General features: G+C 40.2%; 2 protein-coding genes across 2 annotated transcripts in view; both read left to right on the forward strand.

Moving 5' to 3' along the window:
* Positions 1–25,232, forward strand: part of LOC116989332 (signal-transducing adaptor protein 1-like) — a 116,693-nt gene that overhangs the window by 89,088 nt on the left and 2,373 nt on the right. The window lies entirely within an intron of this gene.
* On the forward strand, positions 1,587–18,552 carry LOC116989333 (signal-transducing adaptor protein 1-like). The gene is made up of 7 exons (XM_033046602.1): positions 1,587–1,741; positions 11,036–11,107; positions 13,009–13,125; positions 14,317–14,373; positions 15,837–16,018; positions 16,704–16,835; positions 18,152–18,552. Exons 1-7 carry the CDS (start codon positions 1,652–1,654, stop codon positions 18,330–18,332), a joined length of 831 nt encoding a protein of 276 aa, XP_032902493.1. The 5' UTR covers positions 1,587–1,651; the 3' UTR covers positions 18,333–18,552.

Below are 25,232 nucleotides of genomic sequence, written 5' to 3' on the forward strand. Positions count from 1 at the left end.
GATTATTGTATCTCCAGAACCTCCCCAGAGGCTCTGGGAGACACAAGGTTCAAGAGGGAACACAAAAAGCCTGATTAGGAAGAATATTAAGAGTAAGATTTTCAATTAAAATACTGTAATTGATGGAACCTTGCCTTTAAATTGGTTCTTGGATGAAACCCTGATGGTTCTCACATTGTCTCTTTAAATTTACTCTCCTTTTCACACTTGCATTAAAACACACAGCCACCGCCATTCACAGTGATACTGCCCGGCAGTCTCATAATTACAGTCAACACAGCCACCTTGACAGCCACACAAAATGATGTAAATAAAAATTGTTTTCCTTGTTTAAGAAGTTCAATTTACAATTATTTGAAATTGTGGGGGTTGGTATAAAATACTGCTGACCCACAAATGTGTTGCTATGAGACATTCACATTTAAAAAATCCATGTCTCAAAAAAAGCAAGAAGGTGCCCATGTTATTTGACCAACTTATCAGATGAATTTAAATATGTAGGTATGTATGCATTAGTTTTGCTCCTAATTCCCTTTCAAAATCATTAATATATATGGTAAACAGTTGCGGCCCCAACACCAAGCCTTGCGGCAAAAAAATCCAGAAGATTAGTCAAACATGATTTCCCTTTCATAAATCCATGTTGACTTGGACTAATTCTTTTACTGCTATCCAAATGCCCCATTATTACATCTTTAATAATTGACTCCAGCATCTTTCACACCACCAAAGTCGGGCTAACTGGTCTGTAATTCCCCGTTTTCTCTCACGCTCCTTTCTTGAAAAGTGGGATAGCATTAGCTACCCTCCAATCCACAGGAACTGATCGTAAATCTATTGATCGTTGGAAAATGATCATATGTATAAATATATATGTATGTGTATATATGCATGTATGTGTATATATGCATGTATATGTATATGTGTGTATATATGTATGTATATATGTGTATGTATGCATATAAATTTATCCATATGTATGTGTGCATATGTATGTGTATACGTATGTATGTATGTGTATATATGTATGTGTGTATATATGTATGTGTATATATATGTATGTGTATAAATATATATATATATGCATATATTTATTATTACTATATAATTATATATATAATTGCCTTTATGGTTTATGCACATCATCTTACAAGACAAATGAATTAATAGTGATGATTTAAATCAAAGTTGCTTCTGATCCTTGAGAATAAACTTTATTATCTCTAACTTGCCTCTCACACACAGACACACATTCATATAAATATATAAAATATATATACGTTAAATTTAATTTTGTGCAGTGTGTGTTAAAGGGAAACTGCACAATACAATGCAAGGGAAACTACGCAAAGGAGGGGGCTGTTCCCGCTACAAGATACTCGAGGATCTTTGCTTTGGATCAAAGATTATAGAGGAGCTCTATAACCTTTGCCTTGGATCACAGCGGGTGGCATACCGGAAGTCGCGTGTCGCTCAAAGAAATGGCGGCCGTGACGTTCCGTCACGTACTACACGTCAGTCCATTGGATTTCGGAGGAGTGGCCTATCTTGCTCCTCTGTGATCTTTGCTTAGAACCAAAGATCTTTGCTTAGAACAACTCGCTCAAGTCGTCATTCGTGAAGATAGTCCGCTCCTGCTAACTCAACCAGTATGGCATCCTCGAGGCCAGATAAACCCAGAGCCTGCCTTGTCCCGAACTACTACGAAGGTTACTTAGAAAAGATAGAGAATAAAAGCCAGGTAAGTACTTTTTTTAATCGATCAATTACAATTTCGCTATCGTCGTTTTTATAATGAATTTTACGTGTATATTAAAATGCTGACAGGTGCTTTGGAAAGACTCCTGTAACTCGGTTAGTCGATTACTAGTAGCTTATTGGTGTCATCCATCAGGCTATTAAACACCACAGCCTCCAAATAGGCTTCGAACTACATAGGCTTGGGGAACGTTATTTTTGACTTTGCACTATTATTGTTTATATAAAACACACACATATAACAACTTTTCTCGTTTATTTATTTGTTATGTGGAAGAACATTTAATATATGGAGACATGTTTTATATATAACATGTCTCCATATATTAAACTTGTTTTGTTCATTATGGGTCTTTACAGAGTAATAGTCAGATAAGTAAGTATGCTTACATATATGTTATACCACTGTAAGTAATAATTTCATTGTTTGGTTTCGGAACATTTGACAATAAAAACACTCTTGACTCGTTTGCCAATGGTAAAAATAACGTGTCATAGATGGTGTAGCAGGTAATGGCTTGAAATTTGGGACAGACAACCCCTACACTGCAAGCTCCACAGTCAGGGGTGAGGTAGGCATTGAAGGTGGATTTGTTACCTGGTGGGTCATCTGGTGAAATAATATAAAACTTTACAAAAAAATTAGTAATACTTCTGCGATTAAAGTCTGTGATACTCTGAGGTTTTTTTGGCCTCTATTTGGTGACCTATTCTGCAGTTCAAATTTTTTTTGCACTTGGAGGAGGTTCTGTTATCTTCCTCTCTAAAAGTATATTCCATTGGGAGGAGCCCAGCAACTTCTTGCATTTAATTTAAAAAGTCAAACTAAACCACATATAATCGTAACCATTTCAAGTGACTAATTTTCCAGGTTAAAAAGTGCAAATGTCTCGGATTCCTACTTGTCAATCTCCAAGTCCTCTTTGCTGCTTGTGACAGAAACTGTCGGAAGGAACTGCAGAATCTGGTTTACACCGAAAATAGACATAAAATGCTGGAGTAACTCGGCGGGATAGACAGCATCTCTGGATAGAAGGAATGGGTGACGTTTCAGATTGAGACCCTGAAGAAGGGTCTTCTCCCGAAATGTCACCCATTCCTTTTATCCAGAGATGCTGCCTGTCCCGCCGAGTTACTCCCATCATTTCATCTCTATGTGATGGAAACTGTTACTTGTGATTTGATTTTTGAGAGATTTGGGCTTCACTAGTTTGTTGGACAAGTTGGTGGGTCGAAGTGTTAATGTTTGCCGCGGTTGTTATTGTGGGATTAGAAAGCAAATTGCTACATTATCCTAAATTACTGCTGCAATTTATAGTGTTGGTATTTGGCTAAACAATTTTAAACAGGAGTGTTAATGAATATGTGAGAGAGAATAGTTTACAGGGGAATAAGTGTAGGTAATGGAACTTTGAGCGCCGGCTTAAACTTTATAGGTCAAATGACCTCTTAATGTGTTGTGACAAAATATGAGATGGAACATGATAAACTAGAAAATAGACACAAAATGCTGGAGTAACTCAGCGGGACAGGCAGCATCTCTGGAGAGAAGGAATGGGTGACCTTTTGGGTCGGGACGCCTGAAGAGATGTGAGGCAACAGCACTGAGTGCCAAGCTAAAATAAGGTAATTCAGTGGGTCACAAAGTATTGGGGTAACTTGGGTCAGAATACCCTTTGTATTGGTATTCTAATCCACTGAGCTACTCCAGCACTTTATGTCCTTTTCTGTATTAACCAGCAGTTCTTTATTTCTACTTATTTCAGTGGGCGTTAAAAATAGGTACAATTAACTAAAGGGTTGGATGTATCTGTGGCATTCGAGGTGTTTTATCAAAACTGAACGTGTGGGTCTCGACCCGAAACGTCGCTCATTCCTTTTCTCCAGAGATGCTGCCTCATCTGCTGAGCTACTCCAGCATTTTGTGTCTACCTTCGATTTAAACCAGCATCTGCAGTTCTTTCTTACACACGTGAGCCCCAGGGCTCTGTTCAGGGAAGCTTTAATGTTTATAATTTGTGTAAATTACACAGTTTCAGACATTCAATGCATAGCAATTATATTTGCTAATGATGCAAATTGGGGTGGAATAAGTGAATCGTTAGGAACGGTGGCAATTAATTAATAAGTTGGACAAAGAAAAAATAGTCTGAAGAGGAGTCTTGAAACGCCATCTATTCCTTTTCTCTAGAGATGCTAACTGACCTGCTGAGTTACTCCAGCATTTTGTGCCGAATGTCCCTTGATACTTATGGGGAGAAGGGGTTATGGGGAGAAGGCAGGAGAATGGGGTTAGGAGGGAGCGATACATCAGCCATGATTGTATGGCGGAGTAGACTTGATGGGCCAAATGGCCTAATTTTACTCCTATCACTTATGATCTCTTTATGCCAAGCCATGACCAGTGCCTCCTACTTTTAATGACTGGTGTACCATGACACCCAGGTCTCGTTGCATCTCCCCCTTTCCTAATCGGCCACCATCTCGGGTGATTCTAGTTTTTTTCCCCCTCCTGAATTGCAGCGCTCCTTTGGTACAGTAACAGAATGTCAGTCTGGATCACCTCGACAAGTGTCTGGTTTTTACCTTTTTGATTTTAACTTTTGAGGTCTATGTGAAATTCCCCATTCCTCATTTTTTTTTTTGCAAATATTTTTCATCTCCTTCCTTGTAACCTTAAGGAATCAAATAATCAATCTCATCTAAGGTTCCGTGTTTATCATTTTGAAGACGTGCTGTAAACATTATCTGGATTGACGTGATTCTTGACATAACCTGGCGTTTGGCCAGAAGTGAGAATATTTGCAGTATTAGAACAACTCAGTTACTGTAAGTGCATCTTGCTTCCTGATGCCAATGTGAATAATACGTTACCACATCGCACGTATACTCCCATCACATGTCTGTCCACGTAGACATACAAAACAACAATTTGCATTTAGATAGCAGTTTTCTTTTTTAATCCCATTCTTTGTTTCCTCTGATCCTTTGAATGTCCAGGTATGCTAGAAACAAGCCTTTCATCACTGGAATCTGAATTCATATCAGACTGAACTGATTAGTTTAGAGATACAGAGCGGAAGCAGGCCCTTCGGCCCATCGAGTCCATGCCGACCAGCGGTCCCCGCACACTAGCATTATCCTGCACTAGGGACAATTTACAATTTTGCTGAAGCTAATTAACCTTCAAAACTGTGCATCTTTGGAGTTGGGAGAAAACAGGAGCACTCAGAGAAAACCCGCGCAGTCACGGGGAGGACGTATAAACTCTGTATAGACAGCACCCATAGTCGGGATTGAACCCAGGTCCCTGCATCTATAAGACAGCAACTCTGTCGCTGCGCCACCATGCCGTCCCATACGTTAGTCATTATTTTGCTCTGTGATGGACAGAAAGGTTATGCATAACTTGATTTTGAAATGGTCTCCATTAGGTTCAGCGATGACTCATGAATAGTATAAAAGCATCTCTTGAGTACTGTATTGACAACTGATGTAGCATTTACAACTTTACTCTGTGAAAGGCTGGTTTGAGAGAAATGTCACGTTGGAGCAGTTATGAGATTAGACCCGAGACATGTCGAAGGCCAATGTACAGGGAGAGTTCCTATGCATCTGCACCACCTGCACCTAATGCAGATTTAGACACTTAAAAAATAATGAATGCATGCGTGCAGTGAACAGTTTGCCATCAGTGGTCACATGACAGTACATTGATGCTGAAAATCAGGAATAAAAGAAAATTGTTGGAACACTCAGCTGGATAGGTAATGTCTGTTATGAAAGCATGAAAATTAATATATCAACTCTGTTGATCAAAAAAAACTGAGAGGAATGTGTCTGTCTGTGTGCGTGTCTTTGCCTAGTGAAAGATAATGCTGGGTATTTGCAACATTTTTAGCCATTGAGTTATATTAGCAAAGGTGTTTTTCTCTTTATCTCTATATGGAATTTGCAAGTCATTGTCTGACAAGTATGCCTTTGAGTGTGTGATGCGTAACTTGACAAATCTCTATTTTATCAACATGGGTTCGTGTCAGTTGGTGCTGATAGATGGACTGGAAGAACTCTTTTTTTTTTTTATTTACACATTCTTTTTCTGGATTTGGGTCTGGATCAGCCAGACCAACCTGTTCCTGCCCACTGCTAAATGTCCTTTAGAATAAAGTGGTGTGCTGTTTTCGTGAGCCACTGCAGTTCTTCTGGGGAGGGCACCTCAATAGCATGTTGGGTTGGGAGTTCCAATATTTACACCTGGTAATGACAAAAGACCAGCAATATTTCCAAATCGGTAAAAATACTTGCAGGGAACCTGCAGATAGTGGTGTTTCCATCCACCTAGTGCCTATGTACTTCTTACTGGTGGAGGTCACAAGTTTAGGAGGTGTTGTCGGGGTAGCCTTGCTGAACAACTGCAGTGCACTTTGTAGATGTACGCATTGCAGTCTCTGTATACTGGTGATGGTAAGTGGAGAGTGTTTCATCACACACCTGACATTAGTGTTTTGGGAAAATGTTGGTGTGAGTCTTGGGGTGTCCGGAGTTGATTCAGTTGCCACAGGCTGCCAATTCTGTAGCCAGCACTTAGTGTTTGTTTAGTTGATCCAGTTGAGTTTGGGGTCAGCGGTGGCCCTCAAGATATCGATGAAGGGGACCGATTGATCGTAATGAGGTGAGGTGAGTAGTTAGATTCTCACTTGTAGGAGTTGGTTATCACCTGGCGTTTTAATGGTGTGAATGTTGGCCAAGCCTGAATGCCCCTTGGGTTTTGCTGCAAGTTGGTATAGGTTGCTCCTTTTGCTGAGTTGCAAGTGGAAGTAAACTTTGTACAATCATTAGGGAACATCCCCACTTCTGACATTATAATGGGAGGAAGATCATCGATGAAGCAGCTGACGATAATTGGGCTTTGGACTCCAAATTGAGGAAGCTCGGTGCAAGGATCATTGATCCCTGACTACCATTTTGGTGGTGCAGCTGGTAGAGCTGCTGCCTCACAGCACCAGAGACCTGGTTCGATCCTGACCTCGGGAGCTGTCTGTATGGAGGTTACATATTCTTCCTGTGACTGTGTGGATTTCCTCTGGATGCTCCGATTTCCTCCCACATCCCAAAGTTGTGCAGGTTTGTAGGTTAATTGGCTTCTGTATTTTTCATTAGTGTGGATGCCAAAGTGGGAGAACTAGTGTGAATGGGCGATTGATGGTTGGCATGGACTTGGTGGGCCAAAGGGCCTGCTTCCATGCTGTATTTTTCAACCAATCAATCAGCTCAATTGATCAATCAACCACACCATTTTTCTTTTTCTGATTCATGACTCCAGTTATTAAATAGTTTTCCCTTTTTACTGCCCACTCGCCTCAGTTTTACCAGGATGCCTTGATGTTGTATCCCATCAAATACCTTTGTCATCCTCCTAGTTCTACAATTCAGCTCTTTGGTCCATATTTGGATTACGGTCTAGAACATAGTCATTCTGAAAAACCCTTAACCAAGCATTAGTGAGGAGGTACACAAAATTGCTGGAGGAACTCAGCGGGTGCAGCAGCATCTATGGAGCGAAGGAAATAGGCGACGTTTCGGGCCGAAACCCTTCTTCAGACTCGTGAGGAGGTTATTGGTGAGCAAGTGCTGCTTGAAAGCACAGTTGATAATGGCTTCCACCACTTTGGTGATGACTGAGGAGTGGTTGGGTAGTAATTATTTACATCATTGATGTCAGTGTTGCAATTCTGCTTGGTCAGTGTGGCTTGGGGCTCAGCTAATTCTGGACTGCAGGTCTCCAGTGCCACAGCTAGGATGTAATCTTATGCCCTAGCCTTCCCTGTGTCTAATACTGTAGCCATTTTGTGCTGAGGCTCACAGATCTCCTTGTTTGGTCATTTCACAGATGAACATTACGTGCGGCCCACATGCCTTCCAATTGTTAAGATCGTTAGAAGATTGACAACTGGGGAATTTACTGTGCTTTAATCTATGAAGATTGATTGGTCGTGATTAGATTATATATTGTCAATATCGCAGTCTCAACAGGCAATGATCATACAAGGAAAAGGCCAAAGCCACCTGATCCAAATTCTGACCCTGCAACCTGCATAATGGCATCAATTGCTCATCAATGGGTCGTAAATTTTTCCCATGGGTGGAATCGTACTTAGATCAAAACATATTTTTGAGAGTTTACTTCCTGCATGTGAAATCTTATCAGCGTTTTAAAACCTCACGCACACTGGTACGGGTCGGGGAGGTGCAGTACTAAGCTTGAAGGTTAAGAAATTAATAATAATTCCCGGCAGTGAACGTCAAGTACCAGAGGCATATTCAATGTCTATAACCCCACTCTGACACAAGTTGGAAGCAGAGTGGAATATCTTATGATAGAAGATCCATAAAATGTATAAGTCTACTCCCACTCCTGCAAACCAAATAGAATCATTCTAGCATCCAAGTCGTGCTATGGTACAAGATAATGCAGCCAATGGAATTTTCAGATACTCCTTTTATTTAATCACCATTTTATACATTCCTCTTTTCCAATTCCTTGTGCTGCAAATTGCCACTGTTTCGAGGAAAATTAATCCAGCTTAATACAATTGTTTTTTGCCTTGCATGAGGGCATGTTACTTACTAACACAGCCATAAGATTTGCATTGGGTTCAAATTCCAAGCTGATTGCAAATTCAGCGGTAATCAGTAACAAATTAATCCTCACGATTGGAATGGCAATTGTAAGATTAACCTCACTGTGTTTTGATCAATCTGCCAGATTCTAGAAGAGGTTGATCTGTTGTATTGCAAAATGTAACTAAGCAGGAATCATTTAAGGGCCTGTCCCACTTGGGCATCATTTGCGTGTCACGCAGATGGCAAGCGAAGATTTTGTACATCCCAAAATCCTGGGGCACCGCACGCGACCGTGCGTCACTGCCTACGTCACCGCACGCCTAATGCGCACAATGACGCTCGCGTCGTGCGGCGTGACGCGTAAATGATGTCGCGCAAATGAGGAGCAAATGACTCCCCAAGTGGGACAGGCCCTTAACTCTGACTGAAACATTATAGAAGGTACACAATAAAGCTGGAGAAACTCAGCGGGTGCAGCAGCATCTATGGAGCGAAGGAAATAGGCTACGTTTCGATCGAAACGTTGCCTATTTCCTTCGCTCCATAGATGCTGCTGCACCCGCTGAGTATCTCCAGCATTTTTGTGTACCTTCGATTTTCCAGCATCTGCAGTTCCTTCTGAAACATTATAGAAGTGGTTTACGTGCTTGGGATCATGTGTGACATTTGCATTGGGCCTAATACAGTCACTAATGATTAATTTATAAGGACTGATGATGTAATTGTACTGGAAGGAATATCTTTTTAATTTATTCACTCATATTGCTGGCAAGCCTAAGATACATATAGTTGTGTTGTAACGCAGGCTGCCTTAATCGAAATCCAGTTTAGTTTTGAGATACAGAATGGAAACTGGCCTTTCAACCCACCGAGTTCATGCAGTCCAGCGATCATCCCGTACACTAGCACTACCTAGGTATGTTGCAAAGCCTACCTGAAGCGTCGTTGAAAATCTGACGCTGCGGGTGTGCGCGATTTTGGCGCCGTTTAGAGGGGGCGGGTTTAAAACGCGATTTTCTCTAGGCTGTTCAAATCGAAGATGTTCAACCTAGTTAATTATTAACGAAAAATCGCTGGAAGTCCCCGTCGCAAAAGCTATTATTAGTTTTAAAGGCCTCGTATAATAGTTATAGTAGTTTAAAAATCAATCTCTAAACCCGCGACCACCAGCAACCGCAGGGACTCATAGAGCAAATAATTGAAGGTAGGTTGTATATTTTTACATTAAAAAGGGCTTCTTAAGATCCCTTTATACAAAGTTTAATATTGCGAGCAGCTCATTTTGGGCCCATTATATCCCTCAGTATTTTTCTGGGCATTTGGGGGCACAAATCTACCGCAATGTGAACGTTCTAAACCAGCGCGTTCCACAGGGACCCACTGGAAAGCTGATTTAAAATGGGCATTTATTTACAGCAATTGAACACTAAATTCCTTCCATTTGGTCTATAAATTAATGTAAATGAGATTTAAAAATCATGTTTTATTGTGAATTATTTGTGAATATTATTTGGACATTTAGGCTATTTAAAAATGTTAATCATTTATTAAGAAATGGATAGATGTTTAGATCTAGTAATTGAAGTCTGAAATTAGCTACAATTAGGTAACTAACTAATTATATGCTTTAATTTCAGGTCATCCAAGTAAGATTATTTTATATTTGTTTCAGAATGCTTCAATCTATGATAACTGAAAATTTTATTCAGTTCTCTTAATTTTTAAGAAAGTTATGGGCTTTTGACTGTTCACGATCACAGCTTTTTTGTTATGTCCATAGAAAATCAATAGGGAACAAGATGCTCATTTCCGAGTATGAAAATGGCCATAACTTTTTAAATACTTGAGATACTTGAGAAAGTGAATTAGGTGTCAAATTAAACTTATTTTTATGCTTTATCTGATGGGATAAATTACAAACTTGATTTTTAAAATCTCAAAATTTTGTAACATTGCTACACTACCCTACACCTTATGGACAATTTAAAAAAAAAAATTCTGAAGCTAATTAACCTACAAACCTGTACATCTTTGGAGTGTGGGAGGAAACCGGAGCATCTGGGGAAAACCCATGCGGTCAAGGGAAGAACATTCAAACTCCATAAAGACAGCACCCGTAGTTGGGATTGAATTCTGGTCTTTGGCAAGGCAGCAGAGAGTTGTAAGGCAGCAACTCTATTACTACACCACCGAACTGCCCTTAATGGATGATGGATTAGGAACAGTATTTATATTATGTTGGCCGCGCTGGTTATACCATGATGGGGGAAATCTTGTTTATAGTGGTACTTTGAAGGCAACTATAGCCTGTTCAATATTATGTGACTTTCTGTCACGTGAGGTTCCTTGGGAACATAACTATCATGTTATAGCACAACTACTTGCAAGTTTGTATGTTGTGAACCATTGAGACAGGCCTGGCAGCTTTAAGATGGAGGGGGGGGGGGGAAAGGTTTCCTGTGTTACAGCAACAGACTCGATCAAACTGAGAATTCCATTCAGCCTCCATGGTGATACTGGTGATCCAAATAATTTGTTTTCCAACCAGAAGTATCAAGTGGTCTGGGGAGGGTGAAATGGGGGAGGAACTGAAAGAGAGAAAATAATGTAATGATTGTATATTCCTCAATTAATGTGCAATTCTTATTGGCAGAAATACAAGAGGTACTGGGCTGTGCTGAGAGGGAACGAGTTATTCTTCCAGGTGACCAGCAGGGATCCAATGGTATGTTACTGTGTGTTTCTGTAAGCTAGTCCCCCACACCATCCATTTTGTAGAAGCCTCAGTAAACAACTTATTGCATGGTTTGATTTTTTGTTATTCTTGTGGCTGGAATGAGGTACGTGGGAAATAGCAGGGGGAGAGAAAGTAAGTAGTTTGTATGGTTTTGCCAAGATGGAGTATCTTGGGCCTAATTTTGCTTGTTTGACCGATGAAGGATATCCAGAAAAAAGGACACACAAAGTGCCAGAGTAACAAGCAGCATAACTGGGTGAGGGAGGGTCTCGACCTGAAACATCACCTATTTCTTTTCTCCAGAGATGCTACCTGACATACTGAGTTACTCCAACTTTCTGTGTCGTTGCATCAAGCAGCATGGCTGGAGAACATGGATGGGTGATGTTTTGGGCTTGAATTCTTCTTCAGACTTTTCCAGCTTCCTTTGCATTAGTTACCATTTTATTCACCATTTTGATTATAAAGGCACTATTGGGTCTAGGAAAGGAATTCTTAAAAATGACTGCAATTAAAATAGGCGAACACATTTGAGCTCTTCTCATTAGCAATTCTTGCATTCCTATCCATTAATCCCAGAAACCATTCTACACTTTGTGTTGTCTTGGTATAATCCTAATGCATTAGCGACCCTACAAGATGGATTCACTTGAGTCATCATCCAGGAACACATGTTTACAATAATTAAACTGAATTGGAGAAGTTCCCAGGAGTGTCAGAAACCTATGCAATTGCCAGTTAACTTCAAATAGTTCTTATCTTGCAATGAAAGCAAACAGTTTCCAGCTCTGTCCGCACTTTGTAAATTAAGGTGTTTTTTTTTTTACCTTTTTGAAGAGAGCCATTGTTCCAATCCATAGAGTTTTCAACAATCTTGTCCTTCGCTTGTTTGGCAGCTGCTGTTTTTAATTTAATGAAATAAAATGTCATTAATATTGCAGCCATTATTCGAGGAAGTAATGCTGTGATAAATGAACTTGCATGGATGTTTGCAGGGGTGGCTGTTGTAGTTAAATTGTTCACCTTACTTCATGTTGTATTACACCGCCACATAGAAGGCCTTCATCCCGTTGAGCCTATGCTGGCTCTCAGATCAATCCCTGTCCTTATTTTCCTACAACCTTGTGTTCTTGCACATACCCTCCAGACTGCGACAATGACCACCATCCACCTTTACTCAGAACAATTTATAGTAGCCAGTTAATCCACAAACCAGTATCTGAGAACCTGTCCAGCAAAACCCATGAGTCCTACATACCTTACAAGTTCATAAGTTATAGGAGCAGAATTAGGCCATTCGCCTCATCAAGTCTACTCCACCATTCTATCCTGGCTGATCTATCTTTCCCTGTACTCTGGAATTTAGAAGGATGAGAGGATATCTTATTGAAACACAAAAGATTATTAAGGGTTTGGATACGCTAGAGGCAGGAAACATGTTCCCGATGTTGGGGGGAGTCCAGAAACAGGGGCCACAGTTTAAGAATAAGGGCTAAGCCATTTAGAACGGAGATGAGGAAACACTTTTTCACACAGAGAGTTGTGAGTCTGAGGAATTCTCTGCCTCAGAGGGCGGTGGAGGCCGGTTCTCTGGATACTTTTAAAAGAGAGCTAGATAGGGCTCGGGGAATATGGGGAAAGGCAGGAACTGATTGTAGATGATCAGCCATGATCACATTGAATGGCGCTGCTGGCTCGAAGGCACCCATAATAAATTCACTTTCCTATTTGTTTGATATATACTTTTACTCTACCGCTGCGCAACCCTGCCACTGGTCTTCAGGAAACAAGAACTTTACTTTGTGCTTTTATTCCCCGTTTATAAAAATAAAGACAAAGTTTCCACTTTCTTTGCCTTTTCATTTATATTATGAACCTTTATTTTTCAGTATATTGAGAAAATCAATCTTGAAGACTTCATGTCTGTGGAAGACGATAAAATCTATAATAATAACCGACAACACGTCATGATCTTGAAGATGAAATCTGGAGACATAAAGTTAAAGGTAACATTTTGTCCTTGTGTTGACCCTCATGCTTTTTGGCCCTCATGGTTTACATACCAAGTGAATAGTTATTTTAACCAGTGATCTTGCAGCATGACATAAAGACAAAATAGTAGTAATGCTCATCAAATCAGGCAGCATTTGTGGAGAGAGGGGAAAATGGAGAAAGGGTCTTCAGTCAATGACTTTCATTAAATTGGACAAGGAGGAAGAAAAATCTAGCATATTTTAAGTTCTAAAGAGGGAGTAGCGTTGAGGGAAACAAAGGTTCGTTCCCAAGGTAACCATTCCCTCAACTGGTCCTTTGTTCACACTTCCATGACTACTTTTTGTTCCCTATCTCACGGCACTTTTGTCTATTGCCATAGGAGATGCAACATACACCCTGTTACTTTCCTACCTACTCCTACTCCTGAGATGGGAGTCATCCAGGCTCCCAAATAGTCCATCCAGGTGAAGCGTTTTAAAGTGCATGTTTTGTCTCCTTTTCCCGTTCTGAAAGAGAAGAAATTATGGAGAATAGGTTTGTCCAAGTGATACAAACATTGATGGAGGATATTGAATGCTTGGTATCACAGCTGACCTGCCTGGTGGAGGTGTAAATAGATGGATATGAATAGGAGCAGCTTAGAGCACAATCAAATGTTGGAACCACTAAATAAATACAGAACATGGTTGCTGGAAATATTCAACAAATCGAGCAGCTTCTGTGGAGAGAAAAACTAATGTTACAGGTGGATGATCTTTGATCAGACCTGACTAGTTCCGACACCAGCAAGAAATGCTGGTTATCTGAAATTGTTGAATTTAATATTGTGTCCCAACAGTTGCAATGGATTCAGACAGAAGATTCCTTGAGATTGAATTGGGATTTGTTTGAACTCTCATAAGGTCATAAGGAATAGGAGTAGAATTAGGCATTTGGCCCATCAAGTCCATTCCATCATGGCTGATCTATCTCTCCTTCCTAACCCATTCTCCTGCCTTCTCTCCATAACCTCTGACACCTGTACTAATCAAGAATCCATCTATCTCTGCCTTGATTATTTAGGAAGGCAAAGATGGAAGACAGTGTAGATAGAGAATTGTGACTGGAAAATGGAAGATTGAGAGAAATCCATCTCGTAATGGAGAAAACATGCAAACAGAAATCAAAATTTATTTAAGTTTGTGGGGTTTTTTTCTCCACAGGCAGATACTTTGGAGGCCCTAGATCAATGGAGAAGCTTCATTCACACAGTTACAAAGGTAAGTCAGTTCCATTGCCACTTTAGTTATCTTAGATAAATGGTGAAAGAAAATATTGCTTTATCCAATCAGGTGCACAATTTATGTTCATGTGATAGGAGCAGAATTAGGCCATTCGGCCCATCAATTCTACACCATTCAATCATGGCTGATCTACCTCTCCCTCCTAACCCCATTCTCCTGGCTTCTCATAACCCCTGACACCCGTACTAATCAAGAATCTATCTATCTCTGCCTTGAAAATATCCATTGACTTGGCATCCACGGCCTTCTGCGGCAATGAATTCCACAGATTCACCACCTTCTGACTAAAGACTAAAGTAATTCCCAATGAAAATGTTGTAGGATATGGCTCCCATTCCGAAATACCTATTTTGGTGATATTTTCCATGCTCTACATGAGTACTTAGTTTGGCTTGAATATTAAGTCAGTCGGATGGAATTGGAGCAAGCCAAATGTTATTCATTTATTCATCAGGAATCAGAAGAAACATTTAATCTTGTTTTCTTTCATCTTTCTTCAACTGGGAATATGAATGTCACTTTTCAAAGTGTACTGAAAGAGATGCTAATAATTTTCTTAATTAAAGGGACAATTTAATGACCTCTATTTGATCTTGGCGGTTTGCAACTGTGATCAATTGTATGGATTTTTTAAAGTTCCAGACTATTGTTCTTCATGAGATAGGCCATTTTGAAATGAAATAATACATTCAATCAATCTATCATAAGTGTCACAGGAGTAAGGCAACCCCCATTGCTCTAAACATGAATGTTTAAATTACAGTAAGGTTATCAGTAAGGAAATACAATTCATTAAATTGTTGTGACTGAGCATGTTCTGAATGTTGTGGTGTGTATTGGAGTCGTACAATGTTCAAACAGGCCCAACTTACCGTCACCGACCAACATGCCTCGTCTACCTGTCCCAAGACCTACCTGCTTGTGTTTGGCCCGTATCCCTCTCGACCTTTCCAATCCATGTACCTGTCTAAATGTTTCTTAAACATAGCGATAGTACCTTCCTCAACTACCCCCACCGGCAGCTCGTTACATATATCTACCACTGTTTGTGTTTTAAAAAAAAAAGTTGCCCCCAGGTTCATATTGAATATTTTCCCCCCTCACCTCAAACCTACTGTATGTTTTCTGGCTCTTGATTTCCCCTATTCTGGGTAAAAGACTCTGTGCATATACCCTACCTATTTCTCTCATGATCTTGTACACCTCCAAGATCGCCCATTATCCTCCTGCACTCCAAGGACTAAAGTCCTAGCCTGTTCAACTTCTCCCTATAGCTCAGGCCCTCGAGTCCTGGCAACATCCTCGTAAATCTTATCTGCACCCTTTCCAGCTTCACATAGTGACCAAAACTGAACACAATACTCTAAATGTGACCTTACCAATGTCTTGTACAACAAATGTGGCCTAACCAATGTCTTGTGCAATTTTCTCTATTATAGCTTGAGATTCCCAACCAGGTTCTCCTCCCTGGACAGATTCGGAGACTTCAGGAGGTACTTGAGCAGGAGACAAAACAACGCCGAATGTTATGGTCCTCTCCACCACCCCTGCCACCACCACGATCAACAACTCCAGAGCTTGATCAAAACAACTACGATGATGTAGAAAACGACCGTCTGAGGTACCTTTCTAGGTGTTGAAAGGAAGTGGGATTAGTTGATGTTGAGGGAGGTAAAAGGGGGATGAATTTCTCCTGAACCCGTTGCATGTCCATTTCATTTTTTTTTGTTTTTGTTTTTGTTTTTGTTTGTTATGCTGTCTTCTGCTATGTTCAATTCTTTCTGCCCTGTGGATTCTCTTCATGCTCATCACTCTTACATCACTCGCCTCAACGGTTTTCAAGTCTGCACCTTGTATACTCTTGTAAGAAGAATATTGAATCCCAATCCAACATTATGTTCTCCCATATACGTTAAAGGAAAGCAATGTAAATCAGCAGCATCCTGTCCTTGTCAGCTCAACCAAGCAAAAGCTACTAGTTGATCCTGGTGAGTTCAATGATAGTGTGGCACAAAGATGAGAAGGTTAGTTTAGACTAATTAGGGGTTGTCATCATAATGCGATTATCTGGACACCAAACCCAAGATTGCATCGTGCTTCCGAAGTATTTGTATGAAAATCTCCCAGGCTTCTGTTTAATGGCAGTATTGGCCTATTTGTTATGAAAGAGTTAACTCCTCTACATTAACTAAGGGAGTGGTTATAGAGGCATTAAATATTAATCATGTACCTTTATTCGAGTGGATACTTTCCAGTTTAGTTGACCGCTATCCTTTTTAACTTTTTTTTGTCTCCATTTCTTCCAGCTGTTTCTATAAAGTCTCAAGGATGGAAGCTGAGAACCTGCTGGCAAAAAACAAAGAATTTGGAAATATGTTAATGAGACCCAGCCGTGATGACAAGAACCTAGCCATTACAACACGACAAGTAATCAACAAGTAAGGAAGGAATTATGATCAGTGCATCAATGCATCCTCTAGCGACCCAAAACAAATTGCAACCGGTTGTATGTTAGCAATCAATTAACACTTTCCTGGTTGTGAGGAGAAAAAGGATACCTACAATTTTCTGCATAATAGTACTCCACAAGCAGTTCCAAACTACAAAACAATTAACTAGGTCAACGCAGCGCCAGAGACCCGGGTTTGATGCAGACTACAGGTGCTGTCTTTACGGAGTTTGCATGTTTTCCCTCTGGGTTTCCTCCAGGTGCTCCGGTTTCCTCCCACACTTCAAAGACTTGTAGTAGTGTATGGGTGATCACTATTCGATGCAGACTCAGTGGGCTGAAGAGCCTGTTTCCACATTGTATCTCTAAACTAAACTAAGGTTCTAGTTATCTTGTTCCCTTTATTTTGTTTTCTTACTATCAAGGCAGTCCCTTGGGTTCTGATGTGAATGAGGCCAATGTGGGTTGACTGTACATCTGATAGGGGTGGGTTGGTGTGTGGTTTGTGAGACTCTGTGCACCTACAATAGCTTCTGATGTATGAGGTTCTTAACTGATCCTAATCTTAAATGCTATCTCTCCACATTGAGCGATTGTGAACCAGGGAGTGAGTGGGCATGTTGTATTTTTCAAGAGGGCTTTGGGAACATATTTGAATATTTTCCTCTGTCCACGTGATAATCTCCTCCCATGATGGAACTTGAAATAGCTTGTCTGTTTTATGAGTCTGCTGTCAGGCAAGCAAATTATGTGGCTTACCTTTACAGAGCTCAAGAGTGTATTGGGTACTCATTCAACCCTAATATGAATGCATGCTTCATGTACCTATAGAGTGTAACTGAACCCTTTCCAACATGAAAAGAAGGGTCTCCACCCAAAACGCCACTTATTCCTTTTCTCCAGAGACGCTGCCTGACTTGCTGAGTTACTTGAGCATTTTGTGTCTGTCTTTGGTGTAAACCAGCATCTGGTGTTCCTTCCTACACATGAAACCTGCCATAACTGATTTTACAATGTGAAACATTGGAAATTATGTTATTCACCATCTCTACTTAAGGAAACTGTTCAAATATCCTAAACACTGGAGGCTCCAATTCCAGGAATATGTTAATTGCGCATTCATCAAAGGTTAAAACCAAACGATTAGATAATGTCAAGCCTGGGCGTTCTGGTTTTTATAACTGCAAAGGGAAGGGAAAACTGTAAGTTAAGGAATTGAGTAGCATTGCAAGCGATGTGATGGGAACATTGGATAATGGTCAAAGAATGTTAGAAATACCATTTAATAAATGTGTTCCATTTCAGCGAGGCAATCGTAAAGCACTACTGGATAAATTGTTTGGACAGTGGTTACATCATTGACATTGATGATGGAGTAAGTAAGCTTTTGAATAATTACTATCTCCTTGCAATCATTTTGAGTCTATATGATTCAGCTGATGATGAGACTTCCAAAATGTTTCTGGATCAAAGAGCAGAAGGATGACTGCGTTTATAGATTGAAATGAGGGCAGCAGTGGTAATTTGGACTTAAAATACCAGCAGTGCAAAGGAAGAAAATGTCACCTGGCACTTTAATGCCATAATGGTCATCCAGTAAAATATGATCTGCAGGTTGGGTAAATTGGGATTTGGGGATTCTGCACCCTTTGGCTGAGTAACCTTCCGATACGACACATAGAATCTCTCTCTGAGAATAAGCACTGAGGTGTCAGAAAATTATAACTTGTGGAATTATACCCAGGAAGACAGCCATCCATAGAGCAGAAACGGTGGTTAAAGTAACTTTGTTTTTTGTAACTTTTTCAAGTTCATTATTGTATTGTTGACCAATTCTGGCCCAGTGTTGATCCTTGAATCCATCACAGTAGAGTTTGGGTGTGTGCTACTTTTGCACGGCATTGCCTCTATGTCACTCTCAACCTTCTCAAATGGCCAAATAAAAATTCCTTCTTGCATCTCCACCATTCTACCCTCCATGACAGGTAATGCCTTCTGATTTCACTCCCCACGGCACATCTATTTGGTAACTCACACATAATACATTTAGTGTAATGATGAAATGAAGTGATTCATCATTGTTTCACTCTAATAATTGTGAACAATATCTAATGAACATATGTGCAATCTACTATATTGCAAACCTGCCAGGCTGCTTGAGCGGGCTATTAGAAAACTTTGGTACTGAGCCGCTTGAGAATATATTTGAGCAGATGAACAAATTCTTAGTTATCGGGCAGGTATTAAACACAAGATAACTTCTAAGGCTTGGGAGTGAATTTTCGAACTTATGTTCTTGCCAGCTGCTGCCAAGGGCCTCTAACGTAGTGAAACATTTAGGAAATGTTGGCATGATTAGGAGCCCAGAATTGGAATAATGGAGGCATCTTGGAAGGTTGTGGGGCTGGGTTAGTTTACAGAAATATGTTGGGATTTGAAAATGTAGGTGAGACTTTTAAAATTACCTGACGAGGAGCTGTTCATGAGGGGAAAATAAAAATGATACCTGTTTTTTATGTCTTAAACCATATCTGCTTGTGACCTTCCTGATGCCATTTACAATGTAATGTAACTTGCAATGTAAATACAACCTCTTTATGACAATGGTACATTTGTAGTTTGCAGTACAATCATGCAATTTGTGTTCTGGTATTTTCCAGATCTTGAGCAACAGTAGACAGGAGATCATCGACTATTTTATTCAACAGACCAAAGGAATTCTGAAGCCTTTAGAAATACCGGAGGACTACGAAATTAATCTGAGTATGCTTTGTCCTTTAATTCTTAATGGATGTTTTGTTTTTTTTGCCAACAATTCATTTAATTGACTAGGGTTCAATATTGACGTGCCAAAGGAGGAAAGTATCTTTAATCTCCCCTGTATGAACTATTCCCTCTTTAAATTTCCTGAGGGTGGATGCAGGAAGAAAATCTATCGGGAGAATCTAGAACTAGGGGTCACCCTTTGAAATCAAGGAGGATGCCCATTTAAGATAGAAAATAGACAACTTTAAAAATATTCTGTCAGAGGCCCTAATGTCTTTGAAAGTCTCTTCCTGCAAGGGCCACGGAGGCAGAGTCTTTCAATATTTTTAAGGAAGAAGTGGATAAATGTTTGACCAAGGAGTACAAAAGAACATTGGAAATAGGTGCCAATGCGAAATTGAGGTTGCAGTTAGGTCAACCACGATCTTATTAAGTGGCAGAGCAGGTTTGAGGTCAGAGTCCTGCTCCTTTGTATTTCGTAAAAATATTGCTGCAAATACTGGGGTTTGGGTCATCTGACTTCTAGATGTTCCTTTTTGAGTAGTATGAATGATTTATAATTAAGGGCATGCCTGTATTAACTAGTATTTAACTAAGTGATAGCGGTACCTTGGGGTGATAATGCTCAAAATTACTGTACCCATATAAACACTTGGTGAAATGAATCTACTTTCCTTCACAACCCTGTAAATACACACAATAATGAGTTGAGTTATTTAGCTCACAGCACAGTACAGGAGATCCCACAGCAGTTGACAAACTGACTGTAGAATTGTTACAGTATGTTTAACAGCCTGATGTTTTTGGGGGGGAAAAGCTGCTCCTAAACCTTTGCATTTGTTTTCGGGCACCTGTACCTACATCCCAACGTGAAAGTGTGGCCAGTGTGATGTGGGTCCCTGATGATGTTGGCTGTCTTTTTGAGTCGGTGGCTCCTGTAGATTTATTTAATGTAGGGAGGTCAGATAGACTGGATAGTATTCACTGCTTTTTGCAATCTTCTTTGTTCCTGAGCATTCGAGTTGCTGAACCAGGCTGTGATGCAAGCAGTTACTATATTCTCCACTATCCACCTTTAGAAGTTCCAGAGAGTATTTGTCAACATGCCGAATCTCCTCAATCTTCTAAGGAAGTGGAGCTGTTGATGGGCTTTGTTTACGAAGGCATCAATGTATTGGGTCCAGGACAGATCTTCAGAGATATGCACTCCCAGGAATATGAAGTTTTGAAGTTGAGCACCTTAATTAATGTTTATGATGGAGTGTGTACATTTCTTTTAATATTTATCTGTATTTTATTCCCTTTGGCTTCCGATCTTTGTGAGAAGGGAGGTGATTTAATCTTGACTGGCAAAATACTGATCAAATCGACCATTAGCTATACAAACAGTGTGATTTTACTTTCAATTGACTGCATGCAAACTGGCAGCTGATCTAATTGTATTTGTTTTGCATTAGGAAGGTTTGATTAAAATTACTTGCTTCCTTATATTTTCCCAACTTCCTACTGACAAAGGGACATTCAAGTTGGGGACCAGCTTGGTAACATTGCGATACTTCTTGTGTTCGCTGTAAGCTGCATGCTGGTGTTAATTTCCATTACTCCTACCTTCAGGTATTGTGGTGGAAGACGCTGAAAGTGGAGAACTGATTCATCAGAAGCTGCCTACAAGCCCAAAATTAGAAACTAAGACAACACCTCAACAAGGTGAGCATAATAATTATATTAGTCTATTTTGATGATGGGACCAGGGTCAGTATTGCCTCTGAGAAGACCAAGGCTTTATGGCACTGGACCTGTACCTACTGGAGTTTGCAAGGATGAGAGGGCACCTCCTTGAAACTTACACAATAGTGAACGGCTTGGATAGAGTGGATGTGGAGAGGATTTTCCACTAGTGGGAGAGTCATCTAGGACTAAAGGTCATAGCCTCAGAATTAAAGGACTTTCCTTTAGGAAGGAGACGAGGAGGAATTTCTTTAGTCAGAGGGCGGTGAATCTGTGGAATTCTTTGCCACAGAAGGCTGTGGAGGCCATGGCAATGGATATTTTTAAGGCAGAGATAGATAGATTCTTGATTAGTATCACGGATTATGGGGAGAAGTTAAGAGGGAGAGATAGATTAGCCATGATTAAATGGCGGAGTAGACTTGATGGGCCGAATGACCTAATTCTGCTATCACTTATGACCTTAAAAGTTATTCTGACCATGGACAAACAAAGATAATGAACAAAGACTTTTAAACTCGAGTTATTCCAGATTAGAGAAGACACCTCTGAGGAAAAAATGTGTGCAAAGGAAATCTGCCATTTGAAGTGGTCATGCAATCTGCCTTTTCCTGCTCGGACTCCAGGCAAACGTCTACATAATGTTTCATGTTCACTATCCATCTACCCTTCTCACTGAAAGTTATGGTTCCTGCAATGATCATGTTTCCAATCTTACTTCGCAGTTAAAAGGAAACTAAATCCAAAGAAGCCTGCAATTATCGAACCAAAAACATGTAGACTCGACAACAATGGCAAGATTTTATGTTGAGTTTCCAAACTGCACTGTTGCATGTTATTCACATTTTTCGGGGAGAATTTCTCCAACATGCTTTGTATTTTAAGTTTCCAGTTTTCTCCCACCTGCTTGACACTGACAAAGGTTCATGTGAAAGCTTTGATCCTAGTGGTCAGTTCCCATGTAGCCAAGTCATGAGTGCCATGATTTTGACTGCCAACTCTTCTACCAAGACCTAATCCTTGTGATTCCCAACTGAAATTCTGACCTCTATTCCAATTGTCCCATGCCTTTTCCTTGAGTGTTGTGAGCAATCAAATCTATAGTTTAGAACATAGTACAGCACAGAAATGGCCCTTTGGCCCACAATATGTGCCAAACATGATGCCAAGTAAAACTGATCTCATCTGCCTGTGCATGATCCCTATATTCCTTGCACTTCCATGTGCCTCTTAAACTAAAATGGTAGCCCCTTGCATAACTATCCTGGCACACGTCCTCTATGGAGGGCAAATTTTGAAATGTTCCCTTATTGACTGCCATGAAGGGCATGTTGTTTTCCTGGGGTCCTTGGTCCACACTCCAAGATGGGGCACTAAGTCTGCTTTGAACGTCTTTGTTGCATTCATGCAAAACAAAACGCCACATAATGATGCTGTTACTCTGTGTTGATCTACCCAAGTAATAACTTTGGGTGTGAGAGCTACTGTGCATTATCAATGAGAAGCGGGGGGGGGGGGGGGGGGGGGGGGGGGGGAGAGGGGGAGAGGGGGAGAGGGGGGAGGGGGGAGGGGGGAGGGGGGGGTGGGGGGGACTTTCTTAAAAAGTAGGATAACATTAGCTACCCTCCAATCCACCGGAACTGATCCTGAATCTATAGAATATTGGAAAATGATCACCAATGTGTTCATGATTTCTGGAGCCACCTCCTTGAGTGCCCTGGGATGCAGACCATCAGACCCTGGGGATTTATCAGTCTACCCAATACTATTTCTCACCTAATGCAAATTTATTTCAGTTCCACTGTCTTCCTAGATCCTCTGTCCTCTAGTACATCTGGTTTAATAAAAAAAAGCAGTACCCTTTAATTTCCAAAAAACGACCAAAATGTGCTTATTAGCAGTGTTTCATATCTTGCATCAGAATAGATTTCTATTCATTGGGAAATGCTTGTTTTTCTAAGTTTTTTTCCTTTGGAACAAGAAGAATTTGGAGCCCCATCTGGTGGACACATCATTCTTCTCTTTGGTGAACGCAGGTGGTAGGAGGAGAGACTGAAAGGACATTTTTAAGTGTTGGAAATCTGGTTTAAAAAAAACCCTGGGAACATGTTGGAAATACTGGGTTTTGCGGCATCTTTGGAACGAGAAACCGTGAACGTTTCCTGTAATAGCAAACCCACCTCTTGTCTCAGTGCAGAAATCTATGATAATTATTCCTCATTTACTATTGTATCCTACTGGTGATTGGTGACAAGAATATTTGTATGGTTAGAGGAATGTCAGAAAATTAATTATACAGATACTGTGTTGATTTATACAATTAACCTTTGGTCCTTGGGCCGTGTGTGGTGCTGTGATTTTTTGATTGAATGGATATGAATGTCAGTAGTCTCAGCTATGTCTACTAAGAATTAGATTTAAGGGGTGGCCCAGAATGACTCCTCATCAACTCATTCTCTATCGAGATGTACTTTGTTTCAATTATGTTATTAACCGAGTCCAGCCAATAGATGGCAGATAGCATATCTGCCAACAAATGGCAATATCATAAAGCATATTGGTGATTTGCTTTTCGAGGTGCGTTTTTATATATTTGGGATGGTTTGAGCTGGGTCCCAATGGCTACGATCCCATGGCACAAAATTAATTTGTTGCAAACTATTTGAAATTGTACATTTAACGTTGGTGCTGGAATATGAAGGTTTTGCATATTAAAAAATCTTTGAATGTGGCATGACAGGTTTGGTAAGGTGCACAGTGAATTATTTTCTTCAAAAACAAAGACGTATAACTTTGTACGGTAAAAAAGGGTTGGTCATCATAACTGCATTTATGAAAAATGCAATTGTGCTGCATTTTCTTCATTGTTAAGTACTAGACTACATTGATCGTGGAGGAAGCAGATTGGTTGATTACTATAAGAAGTGACATGACATACCAAGTAACTGGCAGGACCATGAGAAGAGGAGGAGGAGGAAATTGGCATTAATTATAAAGTTCCTTCAACAAGCTCTCCCAGACACCAGGGACTGAATGGTCTATTACAGTATATTACCATGTGGTTTTCTAAAGGCTTGTGTTGTATATCACCCTGCATATTAAAATATTTTATAATTTTAAAATCTAAATAAAAACAGCGAGTGGGATAAGTGTAGATAGGCATGATGGTTGCCATAGACACCGTGGGCTGAGAAGGCTGTTACTATAATGTATAACACTATGACTATTACACTTTTGTGAAATCCAGTTAATACACAAAGTAAGTGTCAAATAGGGATAAGCAAAGTCAATAAAATGATCTAACTATAATGTGGGGTAATGTCTAGTTCCTTCTTCCATAGTTGCGTGATATGAATTCCAGAAGATGGCAAGGTGGAGATAGCTGATGCAAACCTTTTGCATTTCTACCAATAGTTAACCCAGTCACTTTGACCACACCCTTTAACATTATATCTTCAAAATGAGCTTAAACCTTTATTAAATAGCCCCACCCTGTTTTTTTCCATTCTAACTATGTACACCAAGTAAAAATTGTTTTACAGTTGCATCTTAAGTTCACCATTCCCACCCTCTTAAGTATAGAAAATCTAGGGACTAGAAGTTGTAGAATGGGGAATAAACAAAACCATAGTCGCCGCTATACTGGATGGTCTAATGTTTAAAAAAAAAAAAGGAATTCTGCCCTATCCCATGGGATTATGGGGTCATAGAGATAAAATACAGAAACGGGCCCTTCAACTCATCAAGTCCATGCCAACCATCTTTAAACTCATTCTAATCACGGCAAAGCAGAGAAAGAAGAATTTGGGGGGCGGTACAGTAGCACAGCGGTAGACTTGCTGCCATTCAGCGCCAGAGACTCGGTGTTATCTATATGCTGTTTGTACATTCC

The sequence above is a fragment of the Amblyraja radiata genome, chromosome 29 (genome assembly GCF_010909765.2).
Source record: "Amblyraja radiata isolate CabotCenter1 chromosome 29, sAmbRad1.1.pri, whole genome shotgun sequence".
Classification (NCBI taxonomy): domain Eukaryota; kingdom Metazoa; phylum Chordata; class Chondrichthyes; order Rajiformes; family Rajidae; genus Amblyraja; species Amblyraja radiata.

Coding starts and splice junctions, on each gene's coding strand:
- LOC116989333 (XM_033046602.1), top strand. CDS start 1,652: ATGGCATCCTCGAGGCCAGATAAACCCAGAGCCTGCCTTGTCCCGAAC. Junction 1,742..11,035: donor AGATAGAGAATAAAAGCCAG/GTAAGTACTTTT, acceptor TCTTATTGGCAG/AAATACAAGAGGTACTGGGC. Junction 11,108..13,008: donor TGACCAGCAGGGATCCAATG/GTATGTTACTGT, acceptor TTTATTTTTCAG/TATATTGAGAAAATCAATCT.